Source organism: Scardinius erythrophthalmus, assembly GCF_964197995.2.
Source record: "Scardinius erythrophthalmus genome assembly, chromosome: 11".
Classification (NCBI taxonomy): domain Eukaryota; kingdom Metazoa; phylum Chordata; class Actinopteri; order Cypriniformes; family Leuciscidae; genus Scardinius; species Scardinius erythrophthalmus.
In genome coordinates, this window is record NC_138231.1 from 32,854,488 (window position 1) to 32,872,925 (window position 18,438).

Sequence of the window (18,438 nt, forward strand, 5' to 3'; positions counted from 1 at the left end):
AAGTTATAAAGAGAATCACTGTGGGGGAAATGGGTTGAGACTGCTAATAAGAACTCAGCAGTTTCCAAATTAGGCATTAATTTACCTTTATTGTTGCACATTTAAAGTCATGTTTTAGTTATGGGACTTTTTTGACGGGTCCAAATCAAATCAGACAGTAGGCCATAAAAGACAAATCCAGGAAATCATAGAAATGCTTAACACAAAACACAAGTTTCTGCACACATCCATATAGAAAGTCATAATTTCCTCAATAGAAACAATCCTAACATTCTGCAAGCAGCTAACTACGACTATTTCAGCAACATATATTTCAAAGAGCATAAATACTTAATTTCCCCTTTAATCTTTACACCAGTAGAAGACAATCACAGTGTTTTGCCCCACACAGGGCTTTCTGTTAAATGCTATTTTCAAAAAGTACAAAATACATTAACGCAGGAACTATATAATTACTATGTCAATCAAAAGGATTTTGGCACCGAAACCCCTACCCCTTTTTATATAAATTTTGGATGGTATTACATTGTGCAAAACGCAGATAAGCTAAAACTTTCCACTAGTCTAATATTTCATCTCTCTATCCTGATTAGCTTACATTGATCTTAGTGCAACACGGAGGTAGTTTGACAACTACCGGCTTCTTTTCATTAACACATTAACATTAATCTGCCAAATTAAACAACTGCATTTAACAAATTAACTAACAAAACTACAATGGGTGTGTGAGAATAAACAAAAAATTCAAAAAGCAACTGCTACTAATGTCCCTTAATTTTTTTCTTCAAAATCTTAACTATCCATAACATTCCGTTAAAGGAATATTCCATGTTCAATACAAGTTAAACTCAAACGACAGCATTTGTGGCATAATGTTGATTAACAGGTAAATGTTGAACTTGTTTTCATGTGTGTCTAATATAGCTGTTTGTGAATGTAAAAAGTCTGCAAAGTTTTATAGATCAAAGTGCATGACAAATAAAGTTCTCTTCTAAAGAAAAGGAAAAAAAGAAATTCTGAACTACCGAAACGAGCTTTCAGCAATTCCAATAGGTTTGTAACAAATTTGCACAATGGCAGGCTATGGTTACAGGCTACAGCTCCATTGGCTCCCCGTGAACAAAGTCTACTTTGACCCTCAAACACAGTAGTAGTAGCTGAGGCATGGAAGAGTTTGGTTTGTGCTGTCGACATGTCGGGAAGATGCTGTTTTCAGCGCTGTGAAATCCAAAAATCCACTTTGCATGCACTTCCAAGGAATCAAGCTGGAATTGTTACGGAAAAAAAACAACGGCATCGATACTGTACATTTCACTGTGTATCAAGCGCTTTCAGGAGCTGAATTTCAAATATGGTAATGGCCGCTTCGTTTCCGAAACGCACTGTAAGCCGTAGACCAATCACAACAGACTCGGCCACCTGACCAATCAGTGCAGAGAAGGCTCATGGAAAGGAGGGCTTATTTGAGACTGTTGAGACCGTTTTTAGACTTTAAAAATTGAGGAGATGCTGCAATGTTATTATGAGAAAACCTTGGATGCATGTAAACCTTTTGTAGAAGACCTCCAAACCTTTAAAATAGCATAATAGGGGTGCTTTAAAATAAATGTTATTTTAAAATATGTGTATTATTTGAGTTCAAAAGTGGCAGTAAAGACTGCTACAAAGCATTTGTAATTCAAATAAATGTAGTTCTTTTGAACTTTCTATTCATCAAAGAATTTTTGGAGGATTTAAAAGCATTATAGTTGATAAAATCACTTAAAATTAGTCTTCTAATAAAATGTGCATATTATTTGAGCTGTGAAGCTGTTTAAATGTTTTTAACAGTAATTTTAATTTTCTATACTATTGAAATAGTGAGTATTTTAATGTTTACAGATTGGTTTACTTCCATTCTAAGTACCTCACTGTGTCCCAGATTGCCTTTTTTATTTTATTTTTAAGAAAAGGAGGAACAATTTGAAATTAATTTCTGTAATAATCAACATTATGCCACAAATGCTATCGATTTAAACCCACACTGAACCCGGAATATACATTTAATGCAAATTCAAGAGAATAGGGCAAATCTCTCTCTTATTAAATAAATATCAGCTTCAAATTGAAAGGAAAAGCATGGGGATGCTAGCCATTTTTCTTCATATACTACATTTTAATGACACGATTAAAGGTATCACTGACAGCTTCACCAGAAGAGGGCACTATTGGCTTGGTCAGCTATGATTTTTATCATTTTTGTCACCACCTTTTTCCACCGTAGCATCGTTCCCCATATTGCTTTTGGTATATTTGGCTTTGGCATGGTACCGTGAATGTTGATCGCTTTTGAATTCGAGCGACCACGCTGACTGCTTAAAAAGTTGAATCAGAATTATTTTAGACTGAAATGAGATCTGTGGCACTGGATGAAAAATTCAGTGCTGCATACTTTAAGAAGCTCACATGAGAAAAGTGACGTGTTTGAGCCTACAGTAAGGGTTGCGTTATCTCACTATTGGACAGATGCAGTGGCGGTAGCTGCCTTTGTGTCACCTGCTGCACAAAGATAAAGAGAAACCCGATCACGAGTGCGGTGCCGAAGATGGATCCCACAGCCCAGGCGTAGGAAGTCTCTCTGGGCACGAGCGGCACCACTGGTTTTGGGGTTGACGTCTCCACTAAGAGATCCTGCACGCTTGACAAAGAGCCATTGTTGGGCAAGGGCTTGAGACCAAGAATGCTGCACATGAGAGGATAGAGGTCGACGGAGCACATGGACGCCTTGGTGTAGTCTTGGCGGAAAGCGGGTCCGCGGGCGACGAACACAGGTTGCATGCTGGGAAGGCTGTTGTTGTAACCATGGTTTCCCACTGCAAATCAAACACATGATCATTAAATGACTGCAAAGGTATCTGAAGGTATTGATAATCAAGCACATTATCGCATGTGTTCGTTGTGCTTTAATTATGTGTAAATAACAATACGCACACATAAGAGATCCATTTCTGTTCTGCATGACCGTCCATCCCTCTTTGACCTCTATGATCAGAGGCATGATCCTGGCATTGTGTCTGTAGTGGTAATGATCTGGAATCTCCTCCTTTTTATACACAGCCATGTTAGGGTTGGCGTTCTTCAACGAGCTGTAGACCTCTTCAAGTTTGCCTGGGTTAAGAGGAGGATAAAACTCAAATACTGTTCACACAGAATGCGTTTTTCATTGCGAGCTAGACAGACGTGTTTAAAGGGGTGGTTGATAATGATTTCACTTTTCTAACTTTAGTTAGTGTGTAATGTTGCTGTTTGAGCATAAACAACATCTGCAAAGTTGCAACGCTCAAAGTTCAAAGCAAAGGAAGATATTTACTTTTAAAGAAAAGGACTAAAACAAACGGCTGGAAGGGACTACACAACATTCCTCCAGGGTTAGTGACATCACTAACCCTAAAATTTACATAAACCCCTCCCCCGAGAACACGCAGTCTGTTGAGAAGAGGAAAAGTTGTTGTATAAGAGTACATTTGTGAGTCAGCTCAAACTTTAGCATCCATCTTTTCACATGCAATAGAAAGTCACTCTGTGTGCATCTCACAACAGTTCCTATACAAGCGATTTATAGATTATCATGACAGAATATGATTGAAGATAGTTAACTACACATCAGCAACATAAATTCATCAACTAACCATTCAGAGACGTCCTGTTGCATTCTACATGTTGTCATTTCTTCTTGAGTCTCTCCATCTTTGTCTGGCTCCGTTTTAACATTAAAGGTAGAACAGTTTCTATCATTTTAGTGTGTCTGCGTCAGGTAATCGCAGCTGCTAACACACACGAGCTCTTGAAACCTCTGCAGCAGCTCATTTGCATTTAAAGGGCCAGGCACAAAACGGTGCGTTTTTACAAACCCTGAAAAAGTGACAACTTTAACATGCTATATAAAAATATCTGTGGGGTATTTTGTGCTAAAACTTCACACACACACTCTGGGGACATCAGAGATATATTTTACATCTTGTGAAAAGGGCATTATACCACCCCTTTAACCGTTGCGCTCGCGTCTTTTGCAGCATCTCGTGCATGACGCGCTTTTCTAAAAATATGGTGCTAAAGTTAAAACAAGTTTAGTGTTTTTCCAGATTTCTTTTCACTCCTCTGACCTCCGTCTCGCATTTTTAACAGCAAAAACACGTTTTGTGTGAATGTGTCACCAATATACCAATAATATAGCAACATATTATTTCATTGATGATTTTCTTAGACTACAGGCACTTTTGACAATTTACAAATAACATATCTTAAAACACTTATCTTATAGTGTATAAATCATGAGGTAATTGTCTTGTTTCTGAAAGTCATGAACTTTTCCACCAAATCTCAAACGACGTGTTGTGATTAACAGGATTCTTTGGTGAAAAGGACGGTGATGGAAATGAACATAAAATAACCGTCTGTTTTGTCATGCCACGGTTAATTTCATAGTTAGGTTGATGTATCCTAAATACACAATAATACTATTTGCATTTTTGCCTCGCCTGAAGTTCATTCTTATTGGAAACTGTAAAAAAATATTTTGCTCACAAATTATATTTGTCCTGCTTTTGACCAGGATGTGGTCTTCATATTACAAAAGGAAAAAAAAATGAAATCTATTAGTTTGAATACAAACCGTAGACAAAGAAAGAGCCTAAAGTGGAAGAAACACCTGATTGCATTAATAGTGCAATAAACAATAACAAATGCTTTGTTTTCACTCTTACCTTCTTTCGGCAAAATGCCAACTACAGGACTCTTGTCTATCCACGTGTAAAGATCTCGGCGAACGTAGGTGTCCAGCTCAATAATCTTATCATGTGATAACTGAGTCATTCCATGATCACTTGTAACAATGAGATTGACTTTATCATAAAGGTCAGCGGCTTTGAGCTTGTCCCTGAGGAATCCCAACTTCTCATCGATGTCTGCTATGACTGCATCCATTTGTGAACTCTCCGGCCCCAAGTTATGCCCGCTCTCGTCTGGCTCCTCCCAGTATAAGACACCAAAATTGATGGCCTTCGGCCCTGAGAACCAATCAATGAGTTTCTCGACTCTGGTCTCAAAGGGTACCGACGCATTATAACTCAAGTAATGTGTTGGGTACGTTCCACCAATTGCTACATCTGATCCAGGCCACATGGCAGCTCCGCTCTTCCTGCCAGCCTTTTGATTGGTCACCCACAACGGCACGGCCTCCTCCCACCACCATGCATCGTACACTGAAGGTCCCTCCATGGAAAACGACTGGTTGTGAATGGGGTCGTACATTTCGTTAGCAATGATGCCGTGGGATTCGGCGTGTAATCCTGTCACTAAGGTGTAGTGGTTCGGGTAGGTCTTGGTGATGTAGGTGTTCTCCACTTTCTCCACCTGCACACCCTCATCCATCAGGGCACGAAAATTGGGCGTGGGTACTCGGTTCACATAGTCCCAGCGGAAGCCATCAAAGGACACCAGTAGCAGCTGGCTTTGCTCTTCTTGCTGGGAGCTTGATGTAAATAGCAGTACTAATAAGCAACTAAGGAAGCAGCTCTGGTATGGCATGATGCAAGTTTTTCTATGAAAGGGAGACCTAGAAAAACAAATACATTGTATAGACATGAATGGGGAATGAAAGAAAGTTTGGACCATTAACAACATTCAAATGATCATTCTGATAAAGGTCAATATTCTGGTTAAACATGTATCAGTTATTGGAATTCCTATTGCATACAACATACATCAGCACATTGCTAATAAGACGTGCATTAATTTATGGAAATACTGAAGATGCTCTTGCCATTTACTATGCTAAAAGAATAACATAGAACATAGAAGAACAACATAATCAATTTAAATAATCAAATTGATGTCCTTAACAATAACTTACAAGAGCCAGATATTTTACATGTTGGCTATAACATTTCAATGTTTATAAAATATTAGTATACAACATACAAAAATGTTTGTTTTTTCCAACATCTTGACTTTTCAGAAATGTCAGTATCTAATATCCCCCAGAACTATCTTTGTTTGGACATGCAAATATATGAATTAATGTTAGATTATGGTGGATATTCTGAACAGGATGTTTACTAACCAGAATATTGACTTAATCGTAATCTGATTATGTTTATATATATATATATATATATATAGAGAGAGAGAGAGAGAGAGAGAGAGAGAGAGAGAGAGAGAGAGAGAGAGAGAGAGAGCTGTAAAAGGGGAATGCAGCTTTGTGAAAGATCATAATGGAAATCTTAAAATATCGGTACTAAGAGAAAACAAATTATATATATATATATATAACCAATCAACGACTGACACATTGTTGAAATGTAAAAAAATCCCTTTAGATGACTGTCTTCAAAACAATGCAATCGGTCGCGCACGGTGTCATGAATGCCACTGCATGTATGTACGGTTATGCATGTCATATTCGGTCATGAAAGTGCAGCCTACTTTCAGAGCGCCTGCTCAGTTAACAGGTGCATTTCTCTTATACATAATGTAACAACTAAATGGAAACATTTCGGGATATAAACGCTCTAACAGGTCAAAACGGATGTCAAATATAGCCTACCGAAATAATTCAATTGTATAGTGCGTCACTAGAAATGGAACATCATGACATCATACACAATGCAGCGCATTTCAGCCGCCTGTAACGTTAATGCTGCTCGCTCGATTCACTCTCATCCTTTAAATAAAAATCTACAAAACAATCCTTGTTGGGTTCTTTCACATCAACCTTAACTGACCAGTGTGCTCCTCCATTAAACGGCAGCTGCTGTTAACGAACGGGAGACCGTAGCTCAAGTTAGCGCAGTGCATGCTCTATGACAACTCTTTATGTCATTACGTTACATCTCCGATATCATGCATCTTCACAGTTACAACCAGTAAATTTAAAATTAAACGCATATATATAACCTGAGGTAATACAAGCAACCGTTCAGCTTACCGTGTGTGTGGGGAATATTTGGCACTGCAAAAAAATAAACACAGTCACTGAGTCACAGGGTCGATCACAGGAAGCTCCGCCTATTTTTCGCTCTCCATCTCATTAGAGACGATGTTACGGAAAAATCATTAGCAATACACTCTAACAACACTATTCATTTTATTTTCATTTACAAGTAGTATGTATATTTAGGCTACATATGGCAACCCTAAATGGCAGACGTAAATGCCAATAATAAAACATCTGCTGTTATTCCGAATTGCTTTTTGGTGTGCAGGTACTATTTTTAACCAGGACTTCTTCAGGGGGGATTAAGTTTAAAATACGAATTTTTAGGCGAATTTTCTTTAACGTCCCGGCCTTGCAGTCGCCGCAGAGCTAAGCTAGCCCACCTGTTTGTGATATATAATATTAATAAAGTATTTATGTTTTGTCAAATGTGAACAAAAGCGCTAGAGTAGACGTTATAAATCATGGTTAGCTCCTCCTAAGAACAATTTCTGTTCGCGAGGGTTTATCATCACATTCTGGCTAATGTGTTTAACGATAGGCTGTAAAAGTAGCCTACATAGTCAGGCTACATAGGCTATAACGTTAGCTATGTAAAAACGAATAGGCCTACTATATCAACATTCTCCACCAGAGGTCACACAAACATAATAAATAGTCATCAATAGGTACTAACCCAATTGCCTACCATATAATGCATTCATGGTCGTCTTGGATAATAATGGTCTACTTTTCTGTTTTTCTATCTTTTTTAAGAACTGAAATAGCTACATAAAACAACGCGCATTCCCACATAGGCCAACTCTGAAATTCTATACAAATATTTATGATTAAAATGCTGAATTAGATGTAAAATTGGGCTTTTAAAATGTTTGATAGCTTACTCTGATATTTTCACAGGATTCCTATTGTGTATTACTGATGGATGGATGGATGGATGCACAAGTGGACAACGGTTTTAGAGAAGTCTACTAATGCTGGCCTCTCCTTGCTGTGAGATCCGGGGATGCTGCTGGACTCGCGGCTTTGAGCAGATTCTTTACCGTCTCCACGACGACCACAACCTGACGCAACTTACGCCCCTCCTCCATTCAAGCCTCTCATCTCATTCAAGACACAAGTGTGGAGTAAAAGCAGTGTTGTTGAGCTCTCCAGTAGAGCGGGACGCGAAGACTGTCTTCAAGTACCTGATAAACTACTTGGCTATGAAGGTAAGACTCATCTTTTCTTTAATACTATCCGTACGAAGGTAGAGTTCATGACTCTCTAAACCCCATATGAACTGGAATTTTTTTTTTTTTTTTTTTTTTTGAAAATAAAAGTATTTAAATCTTCATTAAGAGTCACGTAGGCTACTACTGCGCTGGTGCTCTGGAAGTTTTTTTTTTTTTTTTTAATTGACTTTCAATCAGATTTTTATGCAGGATCTTCACTTAGGTTACTGGGGATAATCTTAAATGAACTTTACATTTTAATCAGCTGCGTTCACTGACTATGATAAGGCGAGCTGCGGTGCATTTTAAAATAATATAGTCTAATTTATGACATTATAATACAAATTTAATGTTCCTGATCTGTCTAGACATAGGTTATTCAACACCCTGACAAGTTTGTGTTTAGTTTGTATCAGTTAGGCTGAGTTAATCATTGCTATGTGACGTGTAATAAATAAACTATTTGGTAATAATCAAAGAAATGTTGTTATGACACGAGATGTAAAAGACAACTGAACAGCTAAAACGGAAAATGATTAGCCATTTAGGAAAATACATTATTTATGGTCATATTGGTCATGAAACGCAACTCTGGCTGGAACAGTCCATATCCACTTCAAATAGGACAATCATTTTATGCTGAGAAAAACATATTTGCACTGCAGCGATATGACAGTTATGTTCACCACATCTAATTAGACATGGATAAATTCAGTCATGACTAGTGTTCTAAACTGTCTGTTTGGACCGAGAACATTTAATATGTCTGGAAAAAAGGAGAATTTTCCCCTTGAGATCTGCATTCTAAACATAAAACTTTAGAGTGTGTGGAAAGACACAGCACTCAAAACCATTATTATGACTCACGAAAAGAGTTTTTTTTTTTAAGAAAAAATATATTCTACTTTATTCTATTCTATTTAGTGCTGTCAAATCGATTAGTCGTGATTAATAACATCTAGGCTATATATATATATATATATATATATATATATACAAACTTTTATTAGATGCGATTAATCGCGATTAATCGATTTGACAGCACTAATTATATTATATTATATTGTTAACTTTCAAATGATATAACTTTCAGAGCTCATTTAGTCTGTTGATAAATATCACACTACAGGCATTTACATATTCATGCTTATGTAAACAGAATGTGAATATAATTATCAGAACCTAGACATGTTGTCATTTGTTTCTCACGTTCCATACAGTATTTTCATTCTCTTTGTAGAGACTCTGCACTTTTTTGACCATGAATTAACTTTAGTTTTAAAGTCACTAAGGCTTTTAAGAATCACATATTTTCAGTCTAAAGTGAGAGTGGTCTGGGATGAATGGATCTCCCTGTGAGATGAGTGACGCCACTGCTGCCACACACAGAGCAAAGCGCTAAATGAGCCGAGTTTGATTAGTCCTGGAGCCGTGTGGAGGTTAAAGTGAAGCCAATTAAGAACCAACATACTCCAACATCCACTCCTATGGGAAGGACACATTCCTAGAGCAGCTGTGATGATGAAATACATCAAGGCAAAATGCCAAACACTATATCACACGTACATTAGACAGACAGCTTTGTGGGAAAGCATTAAAAATGTGGGTGGTCCTGTGACCAATTACATTATAAGCACAATGCCCATTTATTGCCAGTTACTTCATACTATTATGTCTGTCCAGTAGTAGTTTTGCTTATCTGTATTAGAGTAATGAAAGACTGTAATTGAGCAGCATTATATTCTTTGCTCATTGTCACATGCATGTCTGGCTGGTAGTGACATTTAGTTCTTTAGAGCAGACAGTCTTCAGTGCTGCTGACTCATAGGCTGGGTTTAGTTGCTATGGAAACCACCAGCTTTGTAAGATTGAGCCTGTGATATAAGGCATGGATGGAAAGTGTCCATGTGATCTGCCCGTTTAACCCATGATTTACTCCAGAGGATCTAGATTAGGAGGTAGAATAACTTAGATTTTACAGAATTAAAACCAAATAAAAGAATCAAATTTCTCTTTCCCTTCTACTTTCACTCCAAAAAAGGCATAATTTGGTATTAGATATTTGCATGTATTTGATTTAATTTAAATAATGATATATTCAATGTGTATTCATTTAAATTACTTATAATCATATAAAATCAATTTAAGGGATAGTTCACCCAAAAATGAAAATTTTGTCATAATTTAACCCTCAAGTTGTTCCAAACCTGTATGAGTTTCTTTATTCTGTTGAACACAAAAGAAGATATTTAGAAGAATGTTAGTAATCAAACCGTTGACGGTATAGCCATTGACTTCCATAGTACTATGGAACCAATGGGCCAATGGTTTGATTACTATTAACATTCTTCAATATATCTTCTTTTGTGTTCAACAGAAGAAAGAAACTCAGTCAGGTTTGGAACAACCTGAGGGTAATTAAATTATGACAGAATTAAAAATTTTGGGTGATCTATGCCTTTAAATTGAACGACTTACCACATGGTTTATAGGACTAACTGTAGAACAAGCGAGATTTAGTTTCAGTTTGAGTAATTAGTTAAAAGACTGATTTAATAAAATGGATTCGATGATAAATATATGAGTTATTGTGTATTTTAAAACACATTCAGTTTATTAGTACTTTGAAATAAATCTTATTCTTACTAGTTTCATTGATAACACTTTATTTTGATAGTCCACTTTAGACGTTCTACTAACTTTGTAACTACATGTCTACTGTAGCAGTCATTATCAATGTCAAATTGAAAAGGATGGTGAATTTATATGTAATTGATTCATATAAATATTTAATATTAGGCCTAAACATTTAAATGATAAAAAGGTAAACAAGTTTGTTTTTCGATTGAAGGAAAGGATCAAGAAGCAAGATATGTTTGGATGACTACACAACTGGGATGATACCGCTGGAGAAATGGAAGGTCAATATCTCCATTGCTGATTTATTTTATAGCCCCGCAGACTAACCATCCTGCTAACTACAAGCAAATCCAAAGGTCTGTATTTGTATTGAGCAAACAAGGCGATGAGATCATCTGACACTTAAATTGATTTTTTTTATTTTTGGCGACACTAACCACTTCCTCAAAGGCCATGGATGCAAGCTCTATACCTCAGATTAATATAGAGGACTATGATGGCCTTGAGGTTGAGGTTGTCCCAGATGATCACTTGAGAAACTTGAAAGCACTGACTGAGAAGCTGAGACTTGAAACCAGAAGGCCGTCCTATCTTGAGTGGAAGGAACGAGTGGAAGCTCAGAGCTTCAAAAGCTTAGCCATGCCAGAGAGCTCATCAGACCTGGAGAAAGGTGCTGGACTGAAGCCCAGTGCAACACCTCAGAGGAACATCGAGAATTCCCAAGTGACTGCAGGAAACGGCCTGATTTCTAAAAGCCTTAGAGGGTTCGATAATATTGACGAAGCTCTGGTTTGGCTTAGAAAAGAACTGGTAAGTCAAAATGTTTCAAAACCAGTTTGTATTCTAATTAGGACTTGATGTCCGACTTTTGTGGCGTTCTGGCGGTTAATAAACAGAACTATCCGTCTTGCGGAAGAACATTGTAGCCGGAGCTATACTTCTCTCTTTTCTATGACGAGTCACACAGGTATGGGCTACTCCACACAGGTCGGTGTCCCGCTCTGTCTAAAATAGTCCGAATATAAACACTTATTACAGGCCGTAGTGATTCAGGATAAGAAAACAACAAGGTTTGGAAGATGAATTTATGATACACTCGCTCATTATATATCTTTTGTCAATTTTGAGCAAAAAAAGTTACATAGTATACCTTTAAGTTAATAGGTAAGTGGCATTATTTCTGAATTAAAAATTACATATAATTAATGTTAATCTTTTTTCAACAGCATAAAGTATAAAACATTTGGGTGATAAAACTTGATATTGTAATGTATTAAATCCTTGAAAGAAAATCTTAATTAGATCGGCATAGTATAGGCCTGGATTTACAGACAGGGCTTAGATTAAGCCAGGATAAGGCTTTAGTTCAATTAGTGCATTTAAGTAGCTTTTATAAATGTGCCTTAGATAAAAACATTACTGGTGTGCATCTTGAGACAAAACAGTGGCACTGACATATTTTAAGATATGTTAGTGCAAGTTGCTTTCAGTTAAAACAGCTCAAACATGCATATATTATGAATATTGATGCTGCCTTCACATGCTTCACATGGACTATTTGAGACCTAAGTAGTAGAGTTGGGCATGCCATAAACTTTAAACATGGCGGAGGGGAGAACGACTGCTGACTGGTTTTCTTTATTTGTTTTTATTACAACAGCTACATCGCCTTGTCGTAGTGCATATTTAAATATAATAATTTGAAGCATATTGTTTGTTTTATACACAGCGACAATAGCCTGTATTTGACCGAAATTCCAGAGTCTTCAGCAAGCTGACTATCTATATAGCGCTGTGAATGTTTATGGTTGTCAATGAAAAGGACGCTAAATATCATTTTGGCTTTAATAAGATTTTCCAAATAAATAGGCTGGATTAAACCTGGTGTCCTCCGTTATTCCTGTTCTTCCGACAACAAAGCACTTGAATGTGATGAGCTCATAATCACAACTTTAGAAGTGGGAAGTAGGAAATTTCCGATAATATGTGTGAAAGCAGCAAAAGTCCATAAGAGGACTTCATAAGAGGATTTATTTTGTCCATCAAATAGTCATATAGTGTAACCAACATGCAAAAACAAACAAATAAAACAATAGGAAATTATACGGGACCCCTGAAAATCCTCATGACTTTATGTCAAGGTCAAGTCTCATAAAATATCAGAAAAAAAACTTTTATTATAAATGTTAATTCAGTTTCAGGTAAAATGTCAAGTGGTGCTACTCACAAATGCTTTGCTGCATACCTCGGTTGTAATGAGTGGTTATTTCAGTCAAAGTTGCTCTTCTATCAGCTTGAATCAGTCGGCCCATTCTCCTCTGACCTCTAGCATCAACAAGGCATTTTCGCCCACAGGACTGCCGCATACTGGATGTTTTTCCCTTTTCACACCATTCTTTGTAAACCCTAGAAATGGTTGTGCATGAAAATCCCAGTAACTGAGCAGATTGTGAAATACTCAGACCGGCCCGTCTGGCACCAACAACCATGCCACGCTCAAAATTGCTTAAATCACCTTTCTTTCCCATTCTGACATTCAGTTTGGAGTTCAGGAGATTGTCTTGACCAGGACCACACCCCTAAATGCATTGAAGCAACTGCCATGTGATTGGTTGATTAGATAATTGCATTAATGAGAAATTGAACAGGTGTTCCTAATAATCCTTTAGGTGAGTGTGTATATATATGAGATATGAGTGTGTATATATATGAGATATTTATGCATGATAATGAATAATAAAAAATTACCTGGAAAAATATATTTTGTGAACACTCGTTCTTTCAAGGTGTATGGAAAATATATTTTGTTTTCTTTCTTGAAAATGGTAAAAACGAAAAAAAGATTTTTAAACAATTTATCTTTATTCTACACACTCTTATTTGTCATTATCAGGTTCTCACAAATAAATCAGATTTTTCAAAATAATTGCTGCTTCTTTGCAATCATGTTTTTGTAAGGGAAGAAAACAAAAAGCATCCCCATTAGTTAGCTAATTTGCATGAAACAATGGAGTGAATGCGCAGGCCTCCATGACCTCTTCACTGCGTAAGATTGCCATTCATGTTAAAGTGAGTGGAAAGGATGGTAAGCAGATGAGCATGAGAGGCGATCGGTCTGTTTCCTCGCTCTCTCTTCCTGTAAGTGTAATCACTTCTCTTCCACTGAGCCATGTGGTTCATGGCATACTTGTATGCACAGTGAGTCTATTATAGCCGCTGCACGCAATGAGGCTCTTCACCACATCAGAAGCCTTTCTTCTACTGCCTTTGCCCCGTGTGTGTCCATAAACATTTGCGCAAAGGAAATTGGACACAAAAACAAATAAACAGAGCCAGTTGAGGTACAAGGGGACTTCTGACGATCATACACCTCTCCCAATTTTGAGCCCCTTGTTATGTGAAATGGACAAAAGCATATTTGCTAACAAAGATGGATCTACATGTCCATGTTTATTTAAATGGTTAGAAGCGATTAAGCAATTAAGGAACAGTAGGTTCACACCAGGCATTTTGCCATGATTCTGAAAGACAGTAAAGACATTTATAATGTTACAAAATATTTCTATTTCAAATGAATACTGTTTATTTGAACTTTCTATTCATTAAAAAAGAATCCTGAAAAACAATATCAAGGTTTCCGCTACAATATTAAGCAGCACAATTCAGATATTTTTATGATTTTGTCCCTTAAACTTTTAAAGTGAATATTTCTCAAGTAATGACAACATGTAGAAATGAAAAATCAGCTAATTTATGTCATATTTGTTGGCTATCGATAATAGAGCAATGAGGCGCCGTTTACACAACACCGTTTTCGATTAAAAACTGGAAACTTTTTATGTGATTTGGCTGTTCATTCACACGACAACGGCATTTTGGGGGCCTGAAAACACAAACTTTTGAAAAATATAGCATTATCGTCTTCTTGTACCCCTGTAAACTAGAGAAATGCATCATGAGCATGCATATTACATGTTCAGTCTATAGGCGTGTGATTTTTCCTTTATAAAGTCACATCGCCAACTACTGGCCTGGCATGAATAATACAGCATTTTTTAATCGTTTTCATGGATCCGTGTGAACAGGGATCATTTAACCAACGTTGTTGTCTGTACTGAAAAACGTTTCTGTTTTCCGTACATTGTTGTCGTGTAAACATACCTTAAGTCTGACACATTTTGATTTGGTACATAAACGCCACTATGACAGTGACACTGAGAGTTAATATGACAAAAACTTTAAGGGGCAACAAACACAAATTTGCCAAAGCAATAGCAAAACAATGAACCGCAACATTAGTTAAAGTCGGCATGAAACAGAAGTTAATTGCGATAGTCTTCTTTTCCCTATTGTGAAGTATATCCAAGTTAAACGGCTTCACAAACAAGAGAAAAATGTAGGGCGGGACTTTTATTTTGACAGGTTGTCTTGCTCTCGCACCAGTAAACACATCAGAGAAGAGAAGAGATGTCCTTGCAAGAGGGAGGCGGAGTTATTTTGATTAAGGATTATGAGGGAACATGAATTGTAAAAAAAAAATAAAAAATTTACTTTGAAATTTGAGTAGGCGTAAGTCAGATAGTTCTCATAATAAACCTTAATGAGTTTCTCCTAAATTTTATTTATTCATAGATGGAGATGCGCATCCAGGACCAGCAATTGGCACGCCAGCTCATGCGACTACGCGGTGACATCAATAAACTCAAAGTGGAGCAGACATGTCACCTGCATCGCCGAATGCTCAATGACGCCACCTTTGGCCTGGAGGAGCGTGACGAGCTGTCGGATCTTTTGTGTGATGGACCCGTCACTCCGGGGTTTGGCCTCTCTTCACCACTGCGCCTCATTGGTGTCACAAAGATGAACATCAACTCCAGACGCTTCTCTCTTTGCTAGAAATTTTCTGAGTGACCATAGAGCAATAAAGAGAACAAGCGACTCAAAAAGTGAAATGAATCATCTTCGACAACTGTTTTGAAACCCATGAGAACTGTTGTCACAGAACATCCTGTGCCTCTTGGTCTATGTACTTGTGCCAGTGAAATCGGTACTATACGGTTATCCGGACCACCCCTGACCACAACCGCTCTTGGTTAGTCGTAACCCCAGTGACGGGTAGGTTTAGGGGCGGGGTTGGGGTCATCACATGTAGTCCAGATAACCGTATAGTACCGTGAAATCATTTGAATTAATCGAATGAACAATGGACAATGACTTCTAAAAAAATGTTGGACCTGTTAGCCATAGCTCTATGCCTTGCATACAATTCTTGTTGTGGTCATGAGATATCAACAACTGTTTCTGTACCACACACATGCTCTGTTCCAAATCGTTTGTGCACCCTTTGACATGAAAGGCTGTTCCAAAACAGGAGGTACTATAAATCTAGTGCCTTTAAGATACCTTGTTTTAGCCCAATTCTAAGGCAGTATTCATGGTGAAAGCAACCCCATAATGCAATGCGATAAACTTAGTAAAGCAATACATACAAGATTGTGGATGGGGCGTTGATTATGAATAAACTATGAATCAGCAGTGAAAAGTATTGATTAATGTAATTTAAATGTGGTATTTAACCCTCTACTGCACATATTTTGATGGTACATGTCAAGTCAAGTCACCTTTATATAGCACTTTTTATAATACAGATTGTATCAAAGCAGCTTCACAGTGATAACATGAAAATAATACAACAAAGTTTATTTCTAGAAGAAAATTGCATCATCGTCCACCTTAAGTAAGGCAGATCAATAATATTGTTGAATATTAAATGTCCCCAACTCAGCAAGCCAAAAGCCAAGGCAACAGTGGCAAGGAACCAAAACTCCATCAAGCTGACAGAATGGAGAAAAAGACCTTGGGAGAACCCAGGCTCAGTCGGGGGGGGGGGGGGGGGGCAGTTCTCCTCTGGCCAATGGACGAACAGTGTATGATTATGATTTAGGCAGCATTCCAGGTCAGAAGTCAGATTGGATCAGAACATTCAGAATATTATCCAGTTCCATCTGGCTGGAAGTGAGAGTCATCACGCCAGTATGGAGACGAGTTAGTGAGGATCAGTGCCGATGGCTGTCGTGTCGATGAGGCCTTCACAGGGCTGATGAGGCTGGCACTTCAGGGATGCGTCATGGATGGGTCCAGGTGCAGGTCCACCGTCTGATCTGGATACGTCCCGGATCCGGCTGACTTCAGTAAACCTCGTAATAAACAGAAAGACTAACATTAGCGTAGATGCCATTCTTCTTATGATGTAACGAGATGCAAGTGTCCCCGGTTCCAGCTGACCTAATCTATGCAGCCTAATAATCATTTAACTGATTTGAATAATAGAAATGTAATGTTCTGCATGAATGGCAGGTAAAAGAGATGCGTTTTTAGTCTAGATTTAAACTGACAAGAGTGTGTCTGTTTCCCGGACAATGTTAGGGAGACTTTTCCAAAGTGTAGCCTAGGTGCTAAACAGGAGAAGGATCTACCGCCAGCAGTTGATTTTGATATTCTTGGTATTGTCAACTGGCCAGAATTTTGAGATCACAGTAGATCTCAAAATGATAAAAATTCATTTTGATACATGATAAAAATGATTCCACATAATTTCTTGGTTCATTTGGGAACATTTTATTGATAAAACAGACTCGTTGTCTTTAAATAAGGAATATTTGACGACGGGCCGTTGAATTATTAGAATTTTAATGCATTATTTTTCAATAATTCAATGACCCAGAGTCAATAATCCCAAACCTCCCTTGCTAATTCCAAAACATAATTTTAGAGCTAGTAATGGAGGTTTGAGCCACAGAGATTAATGCAGTTATTAGAGAGAGAGACTAAGCGTGTGTGAATTACCTGAGTCTGTGTGCGGTTCTCAACCGTTTTAGGCAGCTGCGTCTACTAATAGCGAAACTACAGTTTATCTGCTCCAAGAATGGCACTGTTATTATTACCTCGCTAGTGAGAAATGTCATAGCTTTTAAGTTGTTAAACTATTTTACTAATCAAATCTTCAGAGCAGCCTGACAACACGTTTCTGTGCGAGTGTGTGTCCGTACTGTACGTGTGTGCGTTTGAGTGGAAGAGAGACAAAAGTGGCAAAAAAACATGGAAATAATTTGTCGTTTTTATCCTATTGTTTACTATATTGCTTGGTCAGTGCCGTTGTGGGTTTTGGTTCTTTTGCTCTTGTAGACGGTAAGGACCTGTGGAATAACTGAAATCACTTATCGCACGAAGTGAACTGTAATGCGGTCAAGAAAGACCTGCCTGGAACTACTTTAGCCATGCTTTTCCCTGAAAATAATTGCACACCTTAGAACGTTCGTAAACCAATCAGTTTCAAGCATTCAACAGCCCTGTACTAATGTGTTACAAGTTACTTTTAAAAATCAGTTCCCCTGTGGGGAAAACGAGTGCTATTTTTATTTCAGGAACTCGACTGTTGCACTTAAAATGAATCGAGTCTCCCATGTGGAAAGCACACAGACTTGCTGCCTATGTAGAGCACTCCAAAGCGTTCACTTACACTGTAAAAAGTGAACAGTTGGATCAACTTAAAAAAATTACTTCAATTGGTAACACCTAAAGAAATTAAGTTCTCAACTTAAATTATCACGT

At 37.6% G+C, this 18,438-nt stretch overlaps 2 protein-coding genes across 3 annotated transcripts; one reads left to right on the top strand and one right to left on the bottom strand.

The window, feature by feature from the left end:
• Positions 1–69: 69 nt before the first annotated feature.
• On the bottom strand, positions 70–7,046 carry enpp5 (ectonucleotide pyrophosphatase/phosphodiesterase 5). 2 transcript variants are annotated; one of them, XM_081379595.1, is made up of 4 exons: positions 6,965–7,046; positions 4,743–5,593; positions 2,971–3,147; positions 70–2,852 (listed from the first exon to the last, which is right to left on the bottom strand). In XM_081379595.1, exons 2-4 carry the CDS (start codon positions 5,563–5,565, stop codon positions 2,470–2,472), a joined length of 1,383 nt encoding a protein of 460 aa, XP_081235721.1. In that variant the 5' UTR covers positions 5,566–5,593; positions 6,965–7,046; the 3' UTR covers positions 70–2,469. The 2 variants fall into 2 exon arrangements, with proteins under 2 accessions (XP_081235721.1, XP_081235722.1); XM_081379596.1 differs by having other exon boundaries at positions 6,762–6,971.
• Positions 7,047–8,095: 1,049 nt separating this feature from the next.
• On the top strand, positions 8,096–16,361 carry fam167ab (family with sequence similarity 167 member Ab). The gene is made up of 4 exons (XM_081379598.1): positions 8,096–8,184; positions 11,039–11,183; positions 11,278–11,637; positions 15,460–16,361. Exons 3-4 carry the CDS (start codon positions 11,281–11,283, stop codon positions 15,721–15,723), a joined length of 621 nt encoding a protein of 206 aa, XP_081235724.1. The 5' UTR covers positions 8,096–8,184; positions 11,039–11,183; positions 11,278–11,280; the 3' UTR covers positions 15,724–16,361.
• Positions 16,362–18,438: the final 2,077 nt, after the last annotated feature.